This window comes from Hyla sarda, chromosome 1 (genome assembly GCF_029499605.1).
Source record: "Hyla sarda isolate aHylSar1 chromosome 1, aHylSar1.hap1, whole genome shotgun sequence".
Lineage (NCBI taxonomy): Eukaryota > Metazoa > Chordata > Amphibia > Anura > Hylidae > Hyla > Hyla sarda.
In genome coordinates this window covers 46,684,701-46,711,406 of record NC_079189.1, presented here as the reverse complement: position 1 = coordinate 46,711,406, position 26,706 = coordinate 46,684,701, and the positions used below count along the sequence as shown (strand labels likewise).

Here is a 26,706-nt window from a genome sequence, read left to right as displayed (position 1 = left end):
TTCTGGCGTGGTAATAGTTTTTCCCAGAGACGGTTTTGATAAATGTGCCCCACGGAACACGTGGTAAACATATGGTTAACATTATGGGTAATGTGGGCCATTGGAGGTATAAGTCTACAAATATTCCCCAAATTTACAACCAACAAAATAATTGAAGGAAACCTGTCAGCTTTATTATGCTGCCCCGGTTGGGGGGCAGCATAACATAGGGACAGACATGAAGTTTACAGCGACGTGTCCCTTCTTAACCCCTTAAAGACCAAGCCCATTTTAACCTTAAGGACCAGGCAAATTTTATTTTTGTGTTTTCATTTTTCCTCCTCGCCTTCTAAAATCCATAACTCCATTATATTTCCATCTACAGACCCATATAAGGGCTTGTTTTTTGCGTGACCAATTGTACTTTGTAATGAAACCTCTAATTTTACCATAAAATATACAGTGAACCACCCCAAAATTATTTTTTTTAGGGAGGAAATTTAAATGAAAACCACAATTTTGCACATTTTGGAGGGTTTTGTTTTCACACTGTACACTTTACGGTAAAAATGACGTGTTCTTTATTCAGTGGGTCAATACGATTAAAATGATACCCATGGCTAGATACTTTTAGATTTTTGTACCGCTTAAAAAAAATCTAAAACTTTTTGTACAAAATCAGCAATCTAAAATCGCCCTATTTTGAGCACCTATAACTTTTTCATTACATAGGGCGGTATGAGGGCTAATTTTTTGCGCCGTCATCTGTACTTTTTAATCGATACCACATTTGCATATATAAAACTTTTAGATCAAATTTTTTATTAAAAAAACATTTTTTTAATAAAAAGGTGACAAAAAAGCAGCATTTTTAACTTTTTTTTATTTTTGACGTTTACGCCGTTCACCGTACAGGATCATTAACATTATATTTTGATAGTTCGGACATTTACGCATAAAGCGATACCAAGTATGTTTATAAAAAAAATGTATGCTTTTTGGGGGTAAAATGGGAAAAACGGACAATTTTCATTTCTATTGGGGGAGGCGATTTTTCACATTTTTTTTTTTACATTTTTTCAACTTTTATTTTACACTTTTTATGTCCCCATAGGGGGACTATCTATAGCAATCCTTTGATTGATAATACTGTGCAGTTCTATGTATAGGACACAGCACTGATCAGATCTCGATCTCAGACCAGAGCAGAAGACCCGGGAGACGGCCGGAGGCAGGTGAGGGGACCTCCGGCTGCCATGCTGGATGATCGAATCCCCGCGGCAGCGATGTGGGCGATTCGATCATCCAAAGTACCGCATTGCCGCAGATGCCGTGATCTGTATTGATCATGGCATCTGAGAGGTTAATGGCGGACATCCGAGCGATCGCGGCCATTACCGGCGGGTTCCCGGCTGCTGCTAGCAGCCGGAACCTGCCGTGTATGACGCGAGCACAGCTCCGATGCTCGCGGTCATACACAAGACGTAAACCGATCGCGGCAATGTGCGGTATTAACCCTTTAGAAGCGGCGGTCAAAGCTGACCGCCGCTTCTAAAGTGAAAGTGAAACTATCCCGGCTAGTCAGTCGGGCTGTTCGGGACCGCCGCGGTGAAATCGCGGCGTCCCCAACAGCTTACAGGACATCGGGAGGGCCCTTACCTGCCTCCTTGTTGCCTGATCGGCAAATGACTGCTCCGTGCCTGAGATCCAGGCAGGAGCAGTCAAGCGCCGATAACACTGATCACAGGCGTGTTAATACACGCCAGTGATCTGTGTAAGAGATCAGTGTGTGCAGTGTTATAGGTCCCTATGGGACCTATAACACTGCAAAAAAAAAAAGTAAAAAATAAGTGTTAATAAAGGTCATTTAACCCCTTCCCTAATAAAAGTTTGAATCACCCCCCTTTTCCCATAAAAAAAAATAAAACAGTGTAAATAAAAATAAACATATATGGTGTCGCCGCGTGCGTAAATGTCCGAACTATAAAAATATATTGTTAATTAAACCGCACGGTCAATGGCGTACATGTAAAAAAGTCCAAAAAATCGTATTTTGGTCACTTTTTATACCATTACAAAATGAATAAAAAGTGATCAAAAAGTCCGATCAAAACTAAAATTGTACCAATAAAAACTTCAGATCACGACGCAAAAAATGAGTCCTCATACCGCCCCGTACGTGGAAAAATAAAAAAGTTATAGGGGTCAGAAGATGACATTTTTAAACATATAAATTTTCCTGCATGTAGTTATGATTTTTTCCAGAAGTACGACAAAATCAAACCTATATAAGTAGGGTTTCATTTTAACCGTATGGACCTACAGAATAATGATAAGGTGTCATTTTTACCGAAATATGCACTGCGTCGAAACGGAAGCCCCCAAAAGTTACAATATGGCGTTTTTTTATTCGATTTTGTCGCACAATGATTTTTTTCCCGTTTTGCCGTGAATTTTTGGGTAAAATGACTAATGTCACTGCAAAGTAGAATTGGTGACGCAAAAAAATAAGCCATAATATGGATTTTTAGGTGGAAAATTGAAAGGGTTATGATTTTTTAAAGGCAAGGAGGAAAAAACGAACGTGCAAAAACTGAAAAACCCCGATCCTTAAAAGGTTAAAGGAGTACTCCGGTTGAAAACTTTTTTTTTTTCAAATTTTTTTTTTTATGAACTGGTGCCAAAAAGTTAAACAGATTTGTAAATGACTTCTATTTAAAAATCTCAATCCTTTCAGTACTTATTAGCAGCTGTATGCTAGAGGAAGTTCTTTTCTTTTTGAATTTCTTTTTTGTCTTGTCCACAGTGCTCTCTGCTGACACCTCAGTTCGTGTCAGGAACTGTCCAGAGCAGCATAGGCTTGCTATAGGCATTTTCTCCTGCTCTGGACAGTTCCTGATACGGACATCAGGTGTCAGCAGAGAGCACTGTGGACAACACAAAAAAGAAATTCAAAAAGAAAATAATTTCTTCTGTCGCATACAGCTGCAAATAAGTACTGGAAGGGTAAAGATTTTTTAATAGAAGTAATTTACAAATCTGTTTAACTTTCTGGCACCAGTTGATTTAAAGGACATGTCCGGTGCTCACTTCTCTTATTGTATCCGTTCCGGGCTGCAAAAAAAAAAAAAGAAAATAAGCTTTCTCTTACCTGCCTACGCTCCCCTGGTGCTTCGGTACAGGTGTTCGGTTCGGGCTGTATTCTTCTTACTTCCTGTTAGCCCGGCACGTCACACGGAGCTTCAGCCTATCACCAGCGGAGGCGGGACATCGCTGCGGCTGGTGATAGGCTGAAGCTCCGTGTGACGTGCCGGGCTAACAGGAAGTAAGAAGAATACAGCCCGGGGACCGAGCACCTGTATATGAAGCACCGGGGGAGCGTAGGCAGGTAAGAGAAAGTTTGTTTTCTTTTATTTTTCAGCCCGAAACGGATAAAATAAGAAAAGTGAGCACCGGACATGTCCTTTAAAAAATAAATAAAAATGTTTTCTACCGAAGTACCCCTATAAAAGCGGATATTTGGTGGGAACACAGTCTGAAAAGAGATACCGCTGTACCACCCTCCTGGTAATTGACAGGCTTATCACTATGTATAAGGCAGTGTTTCCCAACCAGGGTGCCTCCAGCTGTTGCAAAACTACAACTCCCAGCATGCCCGGACAGCCAACGACTGTCCGGGCATGCTGGGAGTTGTAGTTTTGCAACAGCTGGAGACACCCTGGTTGGAGAACACTGGTATAAGGAGATACCTGTCAATCACCAGTAGATTGAAGGGGCAGCAGTGACTTTTTCAGGTCACTTGTTGCAGCTAGCAGATGAAGATTCTCTGAATTGAAACAACGTATCAGCAAAAGGGACAGAACACTGAATGGAGAAGTTCTTATGTTGTTAGGTAGGTAGCATAAAAAAGCTACTTTCCCTTTAACCCCTTCAGGACGGAGCCCATTTTGGCCTTAAGGACCGGAGCGTTTTTTGCACATCTGACCACTGTCACTTTAATCATTAATAACTCTGGAATGCTTTTAGTTATCATTCTGATTCCGAGATTGTTTTTTTCGTGACATATTCTACTTTAACATAGTGGTAAATTTTTGTCGATACTTGCATCCTTTCTTGGTGAAAAATCCGTAAATTTGATGAAAAATTTGAAAATTTAGCATTTTTCTAACTTTGAAGCTTTCTGCTTGTAAGGAAAATGGATATTACGAATACATTTTTTTTTGGTTCACATATACAATATGTCTACTTTATGTTTGCATCATAAAATGTATGAGTTTTTACTTTTGGAAGACACCAGAGGGCTCAACGGTCAGCAGCAATTTTCCGATTTTTCACAAAATTTTCAAACTCAGTATTTTTCAGGGACCAGTTCAGGTTTGAAGTGGATTTGAAGGGTCTTCATATTAGAAATACCCCATAAATGACCCCATTATAAAAACTACACCCCCCAAAGTATTCAAAATGACATTCAGTAAGTGTTTTAACCCTTTAGGTGTTTCACACGAATAGCAGCAAAGTGAAGGAGAAAATTCACAATCTTCATTTTTTACACTCACATGTTCTTGTAGACCCAATTTTTGAATTTTTACAAGGGGTAAAAGGACAAAATTTTTACTTGTATTTGTAGCCCAATTTCTCTCGAGTAAGCACATACCTCATATGTCTATGTAAAATGTTCGTCGGGCGCAGTAGAGGGCTCAGAAGGGAAGGAGCGACAAGGGGATTTTGGAGAGCACGTTTTTCTGAAATGGTTTTTGGGGGGCATGTTACCTTTAGGAAGCCCTTATGGTGCCAGAACAGCAAAAAAAAACCACATGGCGAACCATTTTGGAAACTAGAACCCTCGGGGAATGTAACATGGGATAAAGTGAACCTTAATACCCCACAGGTGTTTCACGACTTTTGCAAATGTAAAAAAAAAAAAAATAAATTTACCTAAAATGCTTGTTTTCCCCCAAAATTTTTATTTTTAAAAAGGGTAATAGCAGAAAATACCCCTAAAAATTTGAAGCCCAATTTCTCCCGATTCAGAAAACACCCCATATGGGGGTGAAAAGTGCTCTGCTGGCGCACTACAGGTCTCAGAAGAGAAGGAGTCACATTTGGCTTTTTGAAAGCGAATTTTGCTCTGGGGGCATGCCGCATTTAGGAAGCCCCTATGGTGCCAGGATAGCAAAAAAAACCCACATGGCATACCATTTTGGAAACTAGACCCCTCGGGGAACGTAACAAGGGGTTAAGTGAACCTTTATACCCCACAGGTGTTTCACGACTTTTGCATATGTAAAAAATTTTTTTTTTTTTTACCTAAAATGCTTGTTTTCCCCAAAATTTTACATTTTTAAAAAGGGTAAAAGCAGAAAATAGCCCCCAAAATTTGTAACACAATTTCTCCCGAGTACGGCGATACCCCATATGTGGCCCTAAACTGTTGCCTTGAAATACGACAGGGCTCCAAAGTGAGAGCGCCATGCGCATTTGAGGCCTAAATTAGGGATTGCATAGGGGTGGACATAGGGGTATTCTACGCCAGTGATTCCCAAACAGGGTGCCTCCAGCTGTTGCAAAACTCCCAGCATGCCTGGACAGTCAACGGCTGTCCGACAATACTGGGAGTTGTTTTGCAACAGCTGGAGGCTCCGTTCTGGAAACAGTGGCGTACCAGACGTTTTTCATTTTTATTGGGGAGGGGAGGGGGGCTGTGTAGGGGTATGTGTATATGTAGTGTTTTTTACTTTTTATTTTATTTTTTGTGTTAGTGTAGTGTTTTTAGGGTACAGTCGCACGGGCGGGGGTTCACAGTAGTTTCTCGCTGGCAATTTGAGCTGCAGCAGAAAGTTTGCGGCAGCTCAAATTTGCAGCCAGATACTTACTGTAATCCTCCGCCCATGTGAGTGTACCCTGTACGTTCACATTGGGGGGGGGGACATCCAGCTGTTGCATAACTACAACTCCCAGCATGCCCGTTGGCTGTCGGTGACTGCTGAGAGTTGCAGTTTTGCAACAACTGTAGGCACACTGGTTATGTATCACTGAGTTTGTGACCTAACTCAGTGTTTCACAACCAGTGTGCCTCCAGCTGTTGCAAAACTACAACTCCCAGCATGTACGGTGCATGGTGTACGGTGACTGCTGAGAGTTGTAGTTTGCAACAGCTGGAGGCACACCGGTCGTGAAACACTGAGTTAGGTAAAAAAAACTCAGTGTTTCACAACCAGTGTGCCTTCAGCTGTTGCAAAACTACAACTCTCAGCAGTCACCGACAGCCAACGGGCATGCTGGGAGTTGTAGTTATGCAACCAGCAGATGCACCACTACAACTCCCAGCATGCACTTTAGCTGTTTGTGCAAGCTGGGAGTTGTAGTTAGACAACAGCTGAAGGTACACTTTTCCATAGAAAGAATGTGCCTCCAGCTGTTGCAAAACCATAAGTCCCAGCATGCCCATAAGGGAATGCTGGGAGTTGTGGTGGTCTGCCTCCTGCTGTTGCATAACTACAGCTCCCAGCATGCCCTTTTTGCATGCTGGGAGCTGTTGCTAAGCAACAGCAGGAGGCTGTAACTCACCTCCTGCTGCTGCTCCATCGCAGGCTGTCCCTCGCCGCCGCAGCTGCTCCTGGGGCCCCGATCCCAACAGGGACGCCGGGGATCGGGGTCCCCAGTACCGGGGGTCGTCTTCCCGCACCCGCCCTCCGGAAGAGGGGCGGAGCGGGTGCGGGAGTGACACCCGCAGCAGGCGCCCTGATTGGTCGGCTGGTAATCCGGCCGACGAATCAGGGCGATCGTGAGGTGGCACCAGTGCCACCTCACCCCTGCAGGCTCTGGCTGTTCGGGGCCGTCAGAGACGGCCCCGAACAGCCAGTAATTCCGGGTCACCGGAGACCCGATTGACCCGGAATCGCCGCAGATCGCTGGACTGAATTGTCCAGCGATCTGCGGCGATCGCCGACATGGGGGGGCATAATGACCCCCCTGGGCGATATGCCGGGATGCCTGCTGAACGATTTCAGCAGGCATCCGGCTCCGGTCCCCAACCGGCTAGCGGTGGGGGCCGGAATTCCCACGGGCGTATGGATACGCCCTCGGTCCTTAAGGACTCGGGATTCAGGGCGTATCCATACGCCCTATGTCCTGAAGAGGTTAAATAGTGTGTGACTAGTTACAAAGTTACAGGCCTATTATATACTGTAAAAGCTATTAATTGTGTATAAAAAAGCAAATAAATGACATCCTAATCAACAACCACAATTCAGGAGAACAAAGAGTGTATCCTGTTGTCAATATGTAACCTTCATGCTTCATGATTGATCACTACTACCACACTTTACAGGCTCACATGGTCAGCTCCTTTATGCACCTAATACAGTGTTTCCTAACCAGGATGCCTCCAGCTGTTGCAAAACTACAACTCTCAGCATGCCCGGACAGCCAACGGCTCTCCGGGCATGCAGGAAGAAGTAGTTTTGCAACAGCTGGAGGCACCCTGGTTGGGAAACACCGGCCTAAGCAATGGAATATAACCCACTATAGACTGGCCATTTTTTGGCCTTTAGGACAAAACATTTTATTTTATTTTTTTATTGCCCCCATAAGTGCCCAAAAGCGCAAATCAATTGCCCATAAATATCTACTGTGAAATTTTTTTTATAAAAGAAAACAATGTACCTTTTATCTTGGTGTGGTTATGCAGAACAGGATCGGAGGTCACCATACAGGGCCACCAGGGATAGCCAGACACTTTGGACCAAACCAGATCTCCGACTGAGAATTTGATTTCTTCATGTTCCTGGAGGTTAGAAGTGTCTACATCTGAAGCAGACTATTGGGAAAGAAAAAAAGAATAAAGAGTTAACCGTCAAATGAGCCTCGGTTATGTACAGACGTAAGGCAAATCTTCAGGGAAGCCAATCTAGTGGAAATATTACTAGAATCACTCTTACGAGCTGCGGCAAAAGGCCTATATACCGGGATTGAGCCATGTCTGGGGAAGCTTTACAGAACCTTAAAGGGGTGGAAAACTTTCTCGTTCGCTCTTCATTGGGGGACACCTAACTGATGGGTATATGCTCTTGCCACTAGGAGGCGCTGACACTAGGAAAAAGAAAAGTCGGCTCCTCCCTGGCAGGATATACCCGCCCACCTGCAGTGAGGTAATCAGTTTTAGCTAGTGTCAGTAGGAGGTGGACACACAATCTGGAGCTCCAGACCTGGTCTTTTAATTATTATTTTCTAGTAAGTGCTGATTAGTGAGGTTCTTTACTCCTTTTTGTTTCCCTTTTTCAGGTGGGGGTTCAGGAGCATGGCGCTACCTGTTCCCCCATGTGTGGCTAAGGGGCACGGGACATTGACGAAGATTCCAATGCACCGTTAAAAGAGTAGTCCAGTGGTGAACCCAGTGGTGAACAACTTATCCCCTATCCTAAGGATAAGGGATAAGTTTGAGATCGTGGGGGGTCCGACCGCTGGGGCCCCCTGCGATCTCCTGTACGGAGCCCCGACAGCCCGCGGGAAGGGGGCGTGTCGACCTCTGCACGAAGCGGCGGCCGACACGCCCCCTCAATACAACTCTATGGCAGAGCCGAAGCGCTGCCTTCGGCAATCTCCGGCTCTGCCATAGAGATGTATTTAGGGGGCCTGTCGGCCGCCTCTTCGTGCGGAGGTCGACACAAGCTATCTGGCCGGAGAGCCTGGCCCCCGTACAGAGAGATCGCAGGGGGTCCCAGCGGTCGGACCCCCCGCAATCTCAAACTTATCCCCTATCCTTAGGATAGGGGATAAGTTTTTCAACACTGGACTACCCCTTTAAACCCTTCCTGACAACGGCCAACGCCTGGGGTTGCACCGTGGGTCCAGGTCCCCCTATTTTCCCTGCTCGTCTTGGGCTGTAGCAGCATGACGTGCAGGTGACTAAAATGCTGGCTGAAGACGTCTCTAGGTGAGTATGTGAAGATAGGCGAGTATGTAAAGATGGTCGGGTGAGTATGTAAAGATGGTCGGGTGAGTATGTAAAGATGGTCGGGTGAGTATGTAAAGATGGTCGGGTGAGTATGTAAAGATGGTCGGGTGAGTATGTAAAGATGGTCGGGTGAGTATGTTCCCCTCCCTTCCCTGCATGGGACTTAAGGGTTTATTCCTTTCCTTGTGGGGCCTGACTCTTGTGGGGGCGGTTTATGGGGTCATTGGCCCGATGTTTAATGGGGTTGGGGCTCTCACTGTTCATGTCACTTGTCCAGGTAGCTGCCGATTTTTGCGGCAGCTTCCTTTATTCATTTCTCCACAGTCACGGCTCCAGCTCCGTGTACTGACCGGCGGCCAAAGCCATAATGGAGGCAGGTAACTCCTCCCCCCTTCTTCCCAAGTTCAGAGCGGGAACCTGGGGTTTTCAGCTGTGGGGAGGCTCTCTGGCGGCACTGCCTTCAGAATGCCGACAGGAGAGAGAGATTATTTGCCTCTCCTGACAAGGCTTAGCTCGGCCCCTCTCCTCCCCACAGCGTGCTCTCTGGACTGGCGTGCTGCAGGGAGTTGTACTGGCGGTTGGGGTTACGGCCAGTGTAGCCTCCGGGTGGCGGTCGCAAGTCTGCGCGGGGGTTCGCACCGGGCACTGCTGTCCCTCGCGCTACGATCAACATCTCTTCCGCCAGAGGGACGGGGACTCTGAGCTGGACGGGACCTCGGAGCTTAGCTCCGCCCCCGTCTTTCTTCCAGCGTAACCCTGCTCCCGACGGGGACTCAGAGCTTAGCTCCGCCCCGTCTTCACAGCGGGACCCTGCTTCCGGATGGGGACTCGGAGATTAGCTGCGCCCCCGTCTTTCTTCAGAGCGGGACCTGGCCGCTCACGCAACCTTAGTGCGGGAGGTGTGTTGCTGGACTGGGACTGGTACATGTCCCCGTCCTTAAAGCAGTAAAGTGGGGGTCTATATTCCCCACCACGGCGACTCACTCCCTTTGGAGGTGAGGGAGTGGGCTTAGCTCCACCACCCCTCTCCCAGAGGGTGGAAACGCAATTTTGCATAAGTAATATAAAAAAAATTAAAAAAAAACTGCAACTTTTCTGGCCATTTGGTGTAGTTTGGCACCCTCTTGTGGCCAATCCTTGCATTACACTGTATTTGCTTTGAGTTTAATGCCTACAGCCCTGGGTTCCTGGAGTCACTCCTCTACCCGCTGGAGTACCTGCGGCTGGCCTTCCGGTACCTCTCTACTGGGAGTGATTCGCTGTCTGATCTGGACCCATATCTGTAGGCCGGACAGCGGTTTGCACGGTTTCCTCTGCCGTCTGCCACATGTCTCTCGGCTGATGTATCCGTTACACAGTTCCGATACCCCATTGCTGTGTGCGGTATATGGAGAACTGACCGATGTGCCTTCAGGACCCATACCAATAAGCCAGACAGTGGTCTGCATGGTTTCCTCTGCCATTTGTCCCACGTCTCCCGGCTCATGTATCTGTTTCTGTAGTTCCGATACCCCACTGTTGGGTGTGGTGTATGGAGAACTGACCGATGTGCCTTCAGGACTCATACCAGTAAGCCAGACAGTGGTCTGCATGGATTCCTCTGCCGTTTGTCACACGTATCATGGCTCATCTATCTGTCGCTGCAGTTCCGATACCCCACTACTGGGTGCGGTATATGGAGGACTAAGCCAGACAGTGGTCTGCATGGTTTCCTCTGTCATTTATCACACATCTCACGGTTGAGGTCACATGATTCTTGGCTGCTGCATCTGCGATTAGAGTTCTGTTTCCTCACTACTGTTGGCGTGTATGGTTGTCTTCCGTGAATCCATGCCAGTAGGCCAGACAGTGGTCTGCATAGTTGACTACACTGCCTTTCATACATCACACGGCTGATGTGTCCGCGGCTGGTGTTCCAGTTCCTCTCTACTGAGTAAGGTACCGATGGGATGAATAGTTGTCGTCGGTGTATCCCTGCCAGTAAGCCTGACCGTGGTCTGCATGGTTGCTTACGCCGCCTGTCATACATCAGATGGCTGATGTATCTGCGTCTGGGGTTCCGGTCCCTCACTGCTCAGGAAGTGCCGGTGGCATGCTTGGTTGTCTTCTGTGGTTCCAGGCCGGCTAGCCAGATAGTGATCTGCAGGGTTGCCTACACCGTCTGTCAAACTTCAAACGGTTTCTGTATCTGCAGCTTGAGTTCTGGTACCTCATTGCCGGGGAGGTATGCATCGTTGTCTTGGACCCTTACCAGTAAGCCAGACATTCGTCTGCTTGGTGGTCTACACCGCCTGTCCTATGTCAACCAAATGTTGTCTCTGCTTCTGCAGTTTTGGTACCTCACTATTGTGGGTGGTGTCCGACGGAGTGTTCCATTATCTGCTCTGGTCCATGCCAGTGAGCCAGCCGGTAGGCTGTATGGTTGCCTGCACCGCCTGTCATACATCACACGTCTGCTGATGTATCTGAGGCTGGGTTTCTGGTTCCTCCCTACTGAGCGAGGTGACAATACACTGTCTCGTTTTCCATGGTCTTCTACCTGTCTACCTGGTAATGGTCTGCAAGGTTTCCTGCGCCACTTGTTACGCATCACATCACCGGTTTATCTGCGACTGGTCTTCCAAAACCTCACTACTGAGTGAGGTTCCCGCTGGGATAACTCGCTGAGGTTCCCGCCGGGATGACTCGCTGTCCCCTAGGGACTCATATCGGTAGGCCAGACAGTTGTCTGCATTTTTCTTCTGCCAACTATCTCACGGCCGATGTTTTATTGCGGCTAGTGTTCCAGTACCCCACTGTGGTGCGTGGTATACGTGGAACTGACCCAGCGTGTCCAAAGACACTATGCGGGATGTCAGGGATATGTTACTCGGTTCTTTTGCTTCTCTGTCTCCAGGGGGCGGGGTTTCTTGGCCTCCCCGCCCTTCCACCTTTGTCATAGGTGCGCAGTTATCTCCGGTCTGGCTGTTCCCCTTCCCTCCGGTCTAGGGGGGTTCCTTGCTCAGCCGACTGCTGCTTTGGGTCATCTACCATGCATTGTCGCCCTGTGGACAGTAGTTCACCTCTGCCATGGTAGTTTTTGTCGGAGTCTCTCCGATTTTCCCCATGTGCCTTATGCACTGCACCACATACTGGTTTACTGGGGAGCCTGCTTGGAAGGTCCCTCTCTGCATGCCTGCTACTCTGTCTAAAGGCCGGTATCTCTCCCACTGTGCGTCGTCGTGTGCGGGACCAGTCGTAGCGAGAGTCTTTTTTGCCCTATTGCCGGACTGTGTCTGCTTGGTGTTACAATCCACCTGGTCACCTCCCACATTCGGCTGTCACTGCAGCTGTAGTCCGGTGTCTCTCTCCCAGGTGCAGTCCCGCAGAGTTTGTACAAGTGGGTTCTTAGGTCCCTTCTTTCTGTAGGTCACACTGTGACGCCTTTTTTCCTGCTCCACATCCATTCTTCCTCCCCCGAGTCTGCAGCCTTGGTGTCTAGCACCATTAGGAGTTTGGGTGTGGGTTTTTGTTTTTTTGTCTGTGGATTTCGGGGCCTTTTGGAACAACAGCAGCGTCGCTTTGTTCTCCTTTCTTAGGTTGCACTCTTGGTCTGTTGTGGGCTTAACTCCTTTCCTGCTGGTCCTGTGGATGTTTTCACAGTGTCTGCAGTCTTGGTTCACCGCTGTTGTTGGGGATCCTCATGTCTGTGTTCCTACATATGCTAGGACCGCTTCGTAGGTGTAGAGCCACCTTCTTTGCTCGGTAGTGCGCTCAGGGGCCCCCGGTGCTGTTGTATCCACAGTTCCGGGGTGGTTGAGCACCTCTGTTCTGACATGGGGCCTGCTGGTGCGCCTGTCGGTTCAGCCCCTCCATGTACTTCCGGGTGTTCTTTTCCAGGGTTTCTGTCCGGGTGACTCAGGTGCCTCCTCGTCACTATCTGGATTGACTCTCAACAGGTCTTGTATTTTTTGCCCAACTTCGGAGTGCGGGGCTCCGATCCCTCTTGGATCGCACGGTGGCTCCTCCAGGCGGCAAGGGTTGCCGCTGGAGCTGGGGGGCTTCGTCCACCCAGTATTTGCATTTCCCTGCTCCTTTTGTGGTTAGCGCGCTTGCCGCTCCCCTTTTCACTTTGGGTGCGGGGATCAGGGTGCTGCCGTAGGTCTCTACTTCAGTTGTCGTCTCGACCACCCTTGGTATTCCCTCGTAGAGGGACCATTTGGTTTTTGCTAAGATGCATCCAACAATGGATTTAACAGTCTAGGCTTGTGTGCTTTCTGTCCGCTATCACAGCCTAGTGCTCTGTATGTCCTTCTTTCCCTTTGGTCTGGGTCAGTCGTACTGCATTGACCCCAGGTCTTCTGGGGTAATTCTTCCTATGTCCGGACCCTGGGAGTCCCAGCTGGGCTCTTATTGGTTCTCCTCCATTTCCGTTCTGACGGGATGTTTCTTGAGGCTGCTCAGGTCTTCTCATACCACTCTTTTCTATCACTGTTGGTTCCCTTGATTGGACTCTGCCCTGCGATGCTGCGGTGTGCCTTCTTTTCAGGCGGCTCTCCGATTCCTTGAGTCTTGATGAAGGTTCAGTTCTTGGACATTTGTAGCGGCCGGCCCCCGACTTCTCAGTGATCCTTTGGTCGGGGCGGTATTCCTGTTCTGCTCTCCTTCCCTTCTCTCTGGAAGTTTTCTTGTCTCTCTATTGACCCAGGTGCCTTGGGTCTCTACAGAGGATTGACCTTTTCCCTTGGTGTTCTGGTCCTTCTCCTTGGATGGGAGACCTTACGGGAACTCATTGTTCTGGGCCTAGTATGTCTCCGTCCTGGGGACTCGTCCATAGACCTTGCGGGCATGAGAGTTCAGTCTTGGACTGTCTCCTTTTCGCTGGTGTTTGTTTTTTCCCACCCTAGGGGACTGCTTTGGTATGTCCCATCAGTTAGGTGTCCCCCAATGAAGAGCAAACGAAAAAATGAGATTTTTTTGAACTCACAGTAAAATCTCTCTTTCTCGTAGCCTTCATTGGGGGACACCGCACCCACCCATTTCTTCTTTTTTCCGGTTCTTGGTTTGTTTCCGGGATTCCTTTCTATGGTCCTTCGGACGTATTTCCTCTCGGGCTTCTTCTACTGCTTTGTGACAAAACTGGTTGCCTCACTGCAGGTGGGCGGGTATATCCTGCCAGGGAGGAGCAGACTTTTCTTTTTCCTAGTGTCAGCGCCTCCTAGTGGAAGAGCATATACCCATCAGTTAGGTGTCCCCCCAATGAATGCTACGAGAAAGAGATTTTACGGTGAGTACAAAAAAAATCTCTTTTTTTTTTTTTAAATCAACTGGTGCCAGAAAGTTAAACAGATTTGTAAATTACTTCTATTAAAAAATCTTAATCCTTCCAGTACTTATTAGCTGCTGAATACTACATAAGAAATTATTTTCTTTTTGGAACACAGAGCTCTCTGCTGACATCATGACCACAGTGCTCTCTGCTGACATCTCTTTCCATTTTAGTAACTGTCCAGAGCAGCATATGTTTGCTATGGGGATTTTCTCCTACTCTGGACAGTTCTTAAAATGGACAGAGATGTCAGCAGAGAGCACTGTGGTCATGATGTCAGCAGAGAGCCCTGTGTTCCAAAAAGAAAAGAATTTCCTCTATAGTATTCAGCAGCTAATAAGTAATGGAAGGATTAAGATTTTTTTAAATAAAAGTAATTTACAAATCTGTTTAACTTTCTGAAACCAGTCGATTAAAAAAAAAATTAAAAAAAAAAAAAGAAGAGGAAGATTTCCACCGGAGTACCCCTTTAACTTCGGAGAGGATTCCCTGCTTTCTCCTAGATGGGTCCATCCAGTTTTTGACATAAACTGCCAAAGATTGGTCAATGCTTAACCCCTTAAGGACTCAGCCCATTTGGGCCATAAAGACTCAGACAATTTTATTTTTACGTTTTCGTTTTTTCCTCCCCGCCTCCAAAAATCATAACTTTTATATTTTCATCCACAGACTAGTATGAGGGTTTGTTTTTTGCGCGACCAGTTGTCCGTTGAAAAGACATCACTCACTTTAACATAAAATGTATGGCGCAACCAAAAATCTACTATTTGTGTGGGGAAATTAAAAAGAAAACTGCAATTTTGCAAATTTTGGAAGGTTTCATTTCACGTCGTACAATTTACGGTAAAAATGAAAAGTATTCTTTGGGTCAATACAATTAAAATACCCATGATAACATACTTTTCTATTACTGTTGCGCTTAAAAAAAAAAAACGCAAACTGTTTAACCAAATTAGTACGTTTAAAATCCCCCTATTTTGAAGACCTATAACTTTTTCATTTTTCTGTATAGGCGGCGTTATGAGGGCTCATTTTTTGCGCCGTGATCTGTACTTTTTATTGATACCATATTTGCTTATATAAAACTTTTGTGAATAAAAGGTTATAAAAAAAAGCAGCTATATTGGACTTTTTTTTTTTACGTTCACGCTGTTCACCGCACGGTATCATTAACATTTTATTTTAATAGTTGGGATATTTACGCACGCGACTATACCAAATATGTATATAATATAATATAAATATATATACATATATATATATATATATATTTTTTTTTTTTTTTTGACACTTTTTGGGGGTAAAATCGGGAAAATGGGACAATTTACGATTTTATTGGGGGAGGGGGTTTTTCACTTTTTTTTTTTTTTTTTTTTTTTTTTTACTATTTTAATTTTTATTTTTACATTTTAATAGTCCCCATAGGGGACTATTTATAGCAATCATTCGATTGCTAATACTGTTCAGTGCTATGTATAGGACACAGCACTGCTCAGTATTATCGGTCATCTTCTGCTCTGGACTGCTTGATCGCAGACCAGAACAGAAGACCCCGGGAGACAGCCGGAGCAAGGTGAGGGGACCTCCGTCTGCTGTTCTGGATGATCGGATTGCCGCGGCAGCGCTGCCGGCGATTCGATCATCTATTCAAAGTACCGCGATGCTGCAGATGCCGTGATCTGTATTGATCACGGCATCTGAGGGGTTAATGGCGGACATCTGCGCGATCGCGGATGTCTGCAATTACGGGCGGGTCCCTGGCTGCTATCAGCAGCAGGGACCTGTCGCGCATGATGCGAGCATCGCTCTGATGCTCACGGTTATGCATAGGACTTAAATGTACGCCCTGGTGCGTTGAGTACCAGCTCACCAGGACTTTTTGGATTTCATTTCTGTCACGACCGCAGTGCTCTCTGCTGACACCTCTGTCCATTTTAGGAACGGTCCAGAGCAGTATGTTTGCTATGGGGATTTTCTCCTGCTCTGGACAGTTCCTGATATGGATATGGACAGAGGTGTCAGCAGAGAGCACTGTGGTCGTGACAAATGAAATCCAAAAAGAAAAATATATCCTCTGCAATATACAGCCGCTAATAAGTACTGGAAGGATTAAGATTTTTTAATAGAAATCATTTACAAATCTGTTTAACTTTCTGGGTTCAGTTGATTTAAAAAATAATAATAATAATAATATAAATAATAATAAATAATATATATAAAAAGGTTTTCCACCCAAGTACCCCTTTAAATAGGTGCATTACCCTAGTCTCACAATCACAGATTTAATTAAGCCAACCTACAAATGTTTACGCAACTATGCTGACATTTTTCCATTAAAGACATTATCCAGAGTTTAAAAGTTACCCCCTATCTACAGCATAGGTTATAACCAGCTGATCTGAACGGGTCTGACTGGTGGGATCCCCGCTGATCATGAGAATGGAGGCCAAATGTAAGCAGAGTAAATGGGGAGGCAGCCTGCATGCTTGACTGATGCTCCATACATTCTCTAGCGGACTCATGAACATAGTCGAGCGCCGAGATTTATTCAGCAGCTGTCGAGCAAGCATGCTGACTTCTCCTTACATTCAAGGGACAACTTTAAATATTGAGATTAAGCAGGGGGGGCAAAGGGGTATTCCAGGAAAAAACTTTTTTTTTTTATTATTCTGGCTCCAGAAATGTTAACAGATTTATAAATTACTTCTATTTAAAAATCTTAATCCTTCCAATAATTATCAGCTGCTGAAGTTGAGTTGTTCTTTTCTGTCTGACAACAGTGCTCTCTGCTGACATCTCTGCTTGTCTCGGGAACTGCACATAGTAGAAGAGGTTTGCTATGGGGATTTGCTTCTACTCTGGACAGTTCCCGAGACACGTGTCATCAGAGAGCACTTAGACAGAAAAGAACAACTCAACTTCAGAAGCTCATAAGTACTGAAAGGATTAAGATTTTTTTTAAAGAAGTAATTGACAAATCTGTTTAACTTTCTGGAGCCAGTTGATTTTTTTATTTTATTTTAGATTTTCACTAGAGTACCCCTTTAAGCTCATTCAAAATCTCCAGCGCTGATCCTAGTGAACAATACATTTGATTGGCGAGGGTGCCAGTATTCAGACCTCCACCAATCTGATGTAGATAGCCATAGTAAGAGATATATTATATATATATATATATATATATATATATATATATGGCTATTTATTTATTTTTTTTATTAAGTTTTCCTGGATAACCCCAGTAAACAATTTAAATAAATTGTCTCTTGTGAAAGAACTTTTTATTATTATCTTTTTTTCTACTCTCAAACTTGGAGGCTTATTCTTGATTTTAATTTTATTTATTTTTTCTGCAAAGTTCTGCAAAAAACAAGATTTTATTTTTAGGCCCTTCATAAAGAGTTAGATAAAGGCCGAATCAAACTTACTTCCACTTCTATTACTAGATAGAAATGAAGAACTGATACTACAGAATGATGCAACTACGGCCTTCTGTTCTGCAGATGGCTCTTTATTTCCACATGAAGGGGTGTTGAGGGGGGGGGGGGTGTCATTCTTTCTCCGGTTGTATTCGCCTGCATTACTGTAATTCAAGGGGTGCAAGGTCTCCGACTCCCCACATACCAAGCTATATGCCAAAAAAGGATAGGGGAAAAAAGGTCTGATCCCAGCGGCGGGACCCCCGCGATCTCCCTGCTGCACCAGGTGTTCATTTAGAGCGTCAGGTGTAGCGCCTGAGGCTCATGACGTCACGGGCACTCCCCCTCAATGCAAGTCTATGGGAGGGGGCGTGACGGAAGTCACGCCCCCTCCCATAGACTTGCACTGAGGGGGCGTGTTCGTGACATCACGAGCCTCAGGCGCTGCACCCGACGTCACGAACCTCCGCCCCACATCGGCAGTCATGCGGAATGGAGCGAAGTTCCCTCCGCGCACCAGATGTCTGGGGTGCCGCAGCTGAGAGACCCCTTCGCTGGGGACCCTCACGATCAGACATCTTATCCTCTATCCTTTGGATAAGATGTCTAGGGGCGGAGAACCCCTTTAATAAGTAATCCATTACAGATGGAAGACATGATGCTTGTGTGAACATAGGCCACCAGCAGGAATTTATTCAATGAATGTTTCCTTAAAAATTTAGGTTTGAAAAACGATTACCTTATCTTCAGGGGATTCAGCAGAACTTGACTTCTCGGGGGTTTCTTCACTTGGTTTATTCTCCTCAACAGTCTCAAATTTTATACTTTTCCGTTTCCTTCCTCTTTTGCTTTTGGTCTCTGTCTCCTCGGGTTTGGGAGCTTCTTCCCCTTGCTCCCCACATATTGAGGATTCAAAGAGGGGTTTTCCATTCATGTAGGTCTTTGTGATTTTTAGCTTTATCTCTGGAGATCCATTCTTGGCCGGAATTGCGATGGGCGGTGTCTCAATGCCTTGAATCTCTGGAGCGTCAATGCGCACCTTGGCTTCTTGAGCTCCAGATTCCCCATTGAACACCCGAGAGGTGAGATCCTTCAATTTGTCAGTCGGAAGGAAAGGCAATGCATCATGGCCGTTCAGCTTCTGGATGACGCCCTCTTGTATTGTAGTGGAAATCTGAGCTCTGCCCAAGAAAACAGAGCACTCACGGCTCACCTCCGGGGACGACGTTTTCACAGCGGGATTGGGAATGATGTGAGGAACTTGCTTCATTGTGCTCAATAGTTTAAACTTCTGTACAGAACTTCAAGTAGTCATCCAGTCTTACACTACTGCAAAACAAAAGGGGCAAAAACTTTTAGAAACTATGAACCTCAACTACAGTCCCCATTTAGCTTACACAGTCTTAGGCTGGGTTCACATCATGTTCTAGGCAATACGGGACCTCATACGGTTGGGGGGGGGGGGGGGGGGGAGCTAAATCCGAGTGCTCCCATATGCAACTACCACGGTTTTAGGTCCGGTGGGAAAACCGCATACGGGGCAAAAATTAGCCAACTGGAGTCAGCGTATCACTCCGGTCAGCTCATTGAAATACGTTACATATGGGCCACGTACGGCAGGAATACGGGAGAGCCCAGTATGCGGCCCCTTATTGCCTAAAACGTGATGTGAACCCAGCCTTACAGGAGTCCCTATATAGAGAATATAGGCCAAAGAGAAAGATTTAACAGGTTAAAGTCAATTTAAAATGGCCATAAAACATCTGCATTAGTCCGTATCATGTCCGACAAGAACTGGAATCCCAATGGTTCTACTCAACAGAAGCTTATCATGGTCTATGTCGCTTTAGGAGAACTGATGGGGGTCAATTCTAGGTCTGGGGCCCATAATGCGTAAATGTAGCCGTATTTTATATTCCGCAAAAAGCTGTACATTAGGCAATACCTACTGATGCAGAACCATCACCTGTTCAGGGATATGCACCGCAAGGGTACGGCCACATGGGATTGAATTGCCGCAAGCGTACAGCCACATGAGGCAGTTCCTGGCCAGCCATATAGCGCCCTTAAAACAGTTCATAAGGCGCCAGGCCTCCTTTATGGCCTCCACGTCGTGAACCACAGGAAAAAGTATATAAAGCACCGAATGGTACGATAGAGACTCTGTGCCCAGGAGCAACCTAAATTCAAGAGCATTCAATAGACCCTGTACAAAGGAGCACTGCCAAAGACGTGCACAGATGTTTCCTCCACATAGGGGGACCACCTGGTTCGGCTCAGGCCACGGGCATGCATGAAAAAGAGACTGTCCTCCCTCAATGACCATCCACGACATGGTGTCACTAAGGGTGTATGGAGCGGGGTCCTGACTTGGGCTGCTCCATACCCGGCGAGCCGTAGACGATTTCAGTAACAATGGGGCGCCGATAATATCCAGCAATCGCTACGGCTGGTTATTAAAGGTAAACGGTCAGTTCACCTACCCTAAACCCAATACACTGGATTATTAGTGTGGGTGACAAGGAGTCCAATGAGGGGTCACTTACAAAAATATATCCAGTAGGTCCTGAGATATGTCCCCTAATTTGTCCTAAATTCAGTGAACCGGGTGGCGGGGCTTCACCGGTTCAATTTACATATTCAATGTCTGTGACTGCACATCCTAGTGAAGTGGGATAGTCACGGACAATGAATATGTAAATTGAGCTGGCGAAGCTCCACCCCCTGTGCGCAATTCACTGAATTCTGGGGGACATATCTCTGGACTTTTAAGTAAGTGACCCCTTGTTGGACTCCTGTTCACCCACACTATAACCCAGTGTTTTGGGTTTAGTGTGGTTGAACAGGCCAACAGTTTTCCTTTAATCATCGGTGTCAAAGTTGAAAGCATTTTCTAATGGGACATTTAAATGGTCCCTTGTGGTCATGTAAGTGAATCATGAATCCCTCTTCCAGTCCAACCACGAGGGGGTCATGAAGTCAGAGCCACACCCCCTCCCATAGACTTGCATTGAGGGGCGTGGCGTCACACGGGGCGTGGCTGTGACATCACAACCCCACCGCCCGCACCCAGCATTCTAAAAGAACGACGGGTGCTGCACAGAAATCGTGGGGGTCCCAGCTGCGGGACCCCCGTGATCAGACATTTTATCCCCTAGCCTTTGGATAGGAGATAAGATGTCTAGGGGCGGTGTACCCCTTTAAACACCTACCACAAAACCCCTTACTGCCATCCATAGTTCTTCAATAGATAGACATTGATTTGTATAAGAAATCTAATTGTGCCTCCGAACATGTCCCCATGGGGGACCCAAATTTTTTTTTAAATAAAACTGTTTAACACACAAACATTAGCCACTTCAATATTAAACATTTAAGGCCTCGTTCACATTGCCGTCGGACTCCGCTATTCGGATTTCCGTCGGCAATTCAGCATGGAGGATGGGAATTTGACAGAGAGAAAAAAAAAAAGTGTAAATGAAAGGCGTCCGTCGGGACCAGATAGTAGCAGTTTGCACCCGATCCGTTTTAGGCCGATCGGACCCTTAACGGGTCAGATGCGAACAGCAATGAAAACGAGGCCTAAATCACCAATATTAAAAGTTTAAATATGTTCGCATAATCAAAATAAACAAATTTGGCATCGCCGTGTGCTTAATTGTCTGAACTATTAAAATATAACTATTTATCCCATACCATGAATGGTGTAAGCGTGAAAAAATACCAAACCCAAGAATTGGGTAAAAAGTGATCAGAAAGTCCGATCAATACCACAAGAGTACCGATAAAATGAAAGATGAGCTCCGCCCCCCCCCCCCCCCCCCCCAATACAGCCTGGTAGACGAAAAAATAATCTTATAGGGATCAGAAAATAGCAGATTAACATAAATTTAAGACTTTTAAAAAATAGTAAAACATGACAAACTATACAAATTGGGTTGTAATCACGTTAACTGGAAGTATCAGGATAACGTGTTCGTTTGTCCGCATAGTAAACAGCCTAAGAAAAAGGAACCCCCCTAAATTTGCAGGTTATTGAAAAATGAAGGAAGTCATTACAAAGTACAATTGGTCCTGCAAAAAACAAGCTCTTAAAGAGGCAGACTATAGAATTAGATTGCAGATAGTACCGATCAGTGATACGCCTATGCACAGCACTCAGCAGTATTCGAGGGATTGTTGTCAAGAAAAAAAGTTTTTTTGGTTTAAAAAAAAAAGCCCCTCCCCCATAAAAATTTTAAATCACTTCTTCCATAAAAAAAAAAAAGTTAAAAATAAAAACATATTTGGTATTGTAAGTAAATGTCTGAACAATTAAAATGTAATGTTAGTGGTTCTGTATGGTGAACGGCGTAAATGTTTAAAAAACATTTTTTTCCAAAATTGCAGCTTTTCGTCCCACTGTTTTTTTGTTGCGCATTTACATTTTATGGTCAAATGAAAAGGTGTCATTATAAAGTACAATTGCTTGCACCAAATACAAGTCCTCATATGGGTCTGTGTATGGAAACAAAAAAATAAAATAAAAATGATGGCTCTTAAAAAGGCAAGGAAGAAAAAACTAAAATGCAAAAAGGAAAAATCACCTTTATCCTAAAGACACTTTGTTAGGCTGCACTCACACCACGTTGTTGCAATACACTTCCCGTATACGCTTTCAATGGGAAAACCGCACGGGACCGTATTGAAAACCGTATACATGGACTCTCCATTGAAAACCGTATGCCAAAAGAGGCATCAGGTTGTATCCGTTTTGCATCCTGTACGGTTTTGTCAGTTTTTTTCCCGTACCCAAAACCATAGTCTACCACAGTATTTGGTCCGGGTGAAAAACTGTATTAAACCGTATACATTTTTTTTTTTACATGGGACTCAATGGGAATCGTACAGAACTGTATGTGCATACTTTTCCATACGGTTTTTGACTTTGCACAGTTTTTTTTCCGTGGAATTTCAATCAAACAAGTGAAACTTTATTCAAAATGGAGTGAAAAGTTAAAAATGTATATGCTTTTTTTCTTAAAAAACGGATGCAACCGGACATCATTTTTCAAACTGTATACAGGTTGAAATGTGTACACACGTTTCGATACAGTTTAGTCAGGTTTTGAGGAATCCGGTTTTCATCAAAAACCTGATACGGGAAACTGTATTACAAAAATGTGGTGTGAATGCAGCCTTAGTCTTGTAATAAGCAGCAAATTTCCACCTATATTTGTCCAGTGTATGCACCTTGCGTGAACATTGTGCACATTGTGTCGTCTGGGCCTCAAACCTTTGCCGCTGTAAATGTAAGCATTGGGTTGAAAGGTCATTCAAATCTTATAGAAGAGGGTCGGGTACCCAGCTGTCATAGTGTGGGGTAGGGGGACACCCAGAGAAGAAGACACACCTATATACAATACAGACCAAAAGTTTGGACACACCTTCTCATTCAGAGTTTTCTTTATTTTTATGACTAGGAAAATTGTAGATTCACATTGAAGGCATCAAATCTATGAATTAACACATGTGGAATTATAGACATAACAGAAAAGTGTGAAAATATGTCATATTCTAGGTTCTAGCCACCTTTTGCTTTGATTACTGCTTTGCACACTCTTGGCATTCTCTTGATAAGCTTCAAGAGGTAGTCACCTGAAATGGTCTTCCAACAGTCTTGAAGGAGTTCCCAGAGATGCTTAGCACTTGTTGGCCCTTTTGCCCTCATTTGGTTCAGGTCCGGTGACTGTGGAGACCAGGTCATCTGGTGCAGCCCCCCATCACTCTCCTTCTTGGTCAAATAGCCCTTAGGCTAGGTTCAGACTACGGAATCTCCAGGCAGAAAATTTCCGCCCGGTGATTCCGAGTGCAGCCAGCGGCAGCTGAATCAGTCGGCGCTAGGACCGCGCGGACACTGCCGTCTCCAATAAACTGCAATGTGATCCGCGCGGATTTCCGCCTGAAGAAAGAGCACCGCCTTTCTTCAGGCGGAAATTTCTAAGCGGATTTTCCGCTTCACAAATTCTGAAGTGTGAATTTGTGAACGGAAACCCATTCACTATACTAGACATTTTAGCAAGCGGAATTTCGGACGGAAATTTTACGGCTGAATTTCTGTCGGAAATTCCGTAGTCTAAACCTAGCCTTACAAAGCCTGGAGGTGTGTTTCGGGTCATTGTCCGGGTCATTGTTGAAAAATAAATGATGGTCCAACTAAACGCAAACCGGATGGAATAGCAGCTGCTGCAAGATGCTGTGGTAGCCATGCTGGTTCAGTATGCCTTCAATTTTGAATAAATCCCCAACAGTGTCACCAGCAAAGCACCCCCCCCCCCCCACACCATCACACCTCCTCCCCCACACCAGCACACCTCCTCCCCCACACCATCACACCTCCTCCTCCACACCAGCACACCTGTGAAGCGAAAACCATTTCAGGTGACTACCTCTTGAAGCTCATCAAGAGAATGCCAAGAGTGTGCAAAGCAGTAATCAAAGCAAAAGGCGGCTACTTTGAAGAACCTAGAATATGACACATTTTCACACTTTTTTGTTATATATATAATTCCACATGTGTTAATTCATAGTTTTGATGCCTTCAATGTGAATCTACAATTTTCATAGTCATGAAGATAAAGAAAACTCAATGAGAAGGTGTGTACTGTAGAACTTTTGGTCTGTACTGTGTGTGTGTGTGTGTGTGTGTATATTATATATATATATATATATATATATATATATATATATATATATATATATATATATATACACACACACACACACACACACACACACATACCCCTTCTCTTTGCTACCATAAAAAAAAAAATGCTGGGATTTCTGGCATCTGACATGCCAAAACAGTCACATAAGGACAGGATCCACCCCCGCCAAAAAAACGCATGAAAAAAATACATAGGGGGTCCCGGGTGTCAAAGTAAAGATGGCCGTGTAAAGTTTTAGTCCACAGTAGAGCAGTCATATGATGCTCCGTGCCGAGGGGGCGCAGATCTTACGTCTATGACCAGCTTTACTGTACTCAGATGGGCTCTGACCTACATGTCCTATAAAGTAAATTACCAGAGGCCATAAATAGCTCTATATATAAACTGCTGCTATAATGGAAGGATTATTACCAGGACAGGACTACATAGTATGTAATGAAAAACTAAGAACTGACAAGAACAAGAGTTTAAGCAGATGCCATCAATTCCACATGAAATTTTCATGGAGTTTTCCCTCACACTCCGTAACATGATTTTTGGAAACATTTGGTTTATTGGACATAAGCAAAAATGTGCCCAAATGACCAAGAGGTTTTAACCCCTTCAGGACTGAGCCCTTTTTCACCTTAAGGACCGGAGCGTTTTTTGCACATCTGACAACTGTCACTTTAAACATTAATAACTCTGGAATGCTTTTAGTTATCAATCTGATTCCGAGATTGTTTTTTCGTGACATATTCTACTTTAACATAGTGGTAAATTTTTGTCGATACTTGCATCCTTTCATGGTGAAAAATCTGTAAATTTGATGAAAAATGTGAAAATTTTGCATTTTTCTAACTTTGAAGCTCTCTGCTTGTAAGGAAAATGGATATTACGAATACATTTTTTTTTGGTTCACATAAACAATATGTCTACTTTATGTTTACATCATAAAATTGACGTGTTTTTACTTTTGGAAGACACCAGAGGGCTTCAACAGTCAGCAGCAATTTTCCGATTTTTCACAAAATTTTCAAACTCAGTATTTTTCAGGGACCAGTTCAGGTTTGAAGTGGATTTGAAGGGTCTTCATATTAGAAATACCCCATAAATGACCCCATTATAAAAACTACACCCCCCAAAGTATTCAAAATGACATTCAGTCAGCGTTTTAACCCTTTAGGTGTTTCACACGAATAGCAGCAAAGTGAAGGAGAAAATTCACAATCTTCATTTTTTACACTCACATGTTCTTGTAGACCCAATTTTTGAATTTTTACAAGGAGTAAAAGGACAAAATTTTTACTTGTATTTGTAGCCCAATTTCTCTCGAGTAAGCACATACCTCATATGTCTATGTAAAGTGTTCGGCGGGCGCAGTAGAGGGCTCAGAAAGGAAGGAGCGACAAGGGGATTTTGGAGAGTACGTTTTTCTGAAATGGTTTTTGGGGGGCATGTTACCTTTAGGAAGCCCCTATGGTGCCAGAACAGCAAAAAAAAAAACACATGGCATACCATTTTGGAAACAAGACCCCTCGGGGAATGTAACATGGGATAAAGTGAACCTTAATACCCCACAGGTGTTTCACGACTTTTGCAAATGTAAAAAAAAAAATAATAATTTTACCTAAAATGCTTGTTTTCCCCAAAAAATTTTATTTTTAAAAAGGGTAATAGCAGAAAATACCTCTAAAAATTTGAAGCCCAATTTCTCCCGATTCAGAAAACACCCCATATGGGGATGAAAAGTGCTCTGCTGGCGCACTACAGGTCTCAGAAGAGAAGGAGTCACATTTGGCTTTTTGAACGCAAATTTTTCTCTGGGGGCATGCCGCATTTAGGAAGCCCCTATGATGCCAGGACAGCAAAAAAAAAAAAACCCACATGGCATACCATTTTGGAAACTAGACCCCTCGGGGAACGTAACAAGGGGTTAAGTGAACCTTTATACCCCACAGGTGTTTCACGACTTTTGCATATGTAAAAAAAAAAAATTTTTTTTTACCTAAAATGCTTGTTTTCCCAAAAATTTTACATTTTTAAAAAGGGTAAAAGCAGAAAATACCCCCCAAAATTTGTAACACAATTTCTCCCGAGTACGGCGATACCCCATATGTGGCCCTAAACTGTTGCCTTGAAATACGACAGGGCTCCGAAGTGAGAGCGCCATGCGCATTTGAGGCCTAAATTAGGGATTGCATAGGGGTGGACATAGGGGTATTCTACACCAGTGATTCCCAAACAGGGTGCCTCCAGCTGTTTCAAAACTCCCAGCATGCCTGGACAGGCAACGGCTGTCCGACAATACTGGGAGTTGTTTTGCAACAGCTGGAGGCCCCGTTTTGGAAACAGTGG

At 44.8% G+C, this 26,706-nt stretch overlaps 1 protein-coding gene across 1 annotated transcript in view; it reads right to left on the bottom strand.

Moving 5' to 3' along the window:
• The window catches only part of NSD2 (nuclear receptor binding SET domain protein 2), a 117,014-nt gene that overhangs the window by 54,585 nt on the left and 35,723 nt on the right, over positions 1-26,706 (bottom strand). Inside the window, 2 exon segments of the mRNA XM_056541252.1 lie at positions 7,645-7,798; positions 18,402-18,991. Coding sequence (XP_056397227.1) covers positions 7,645-7,798; positions 18,402-18,932 — 685 coding nt within the window. The 5' untranslated portion in view covers positions 18,933-18,991.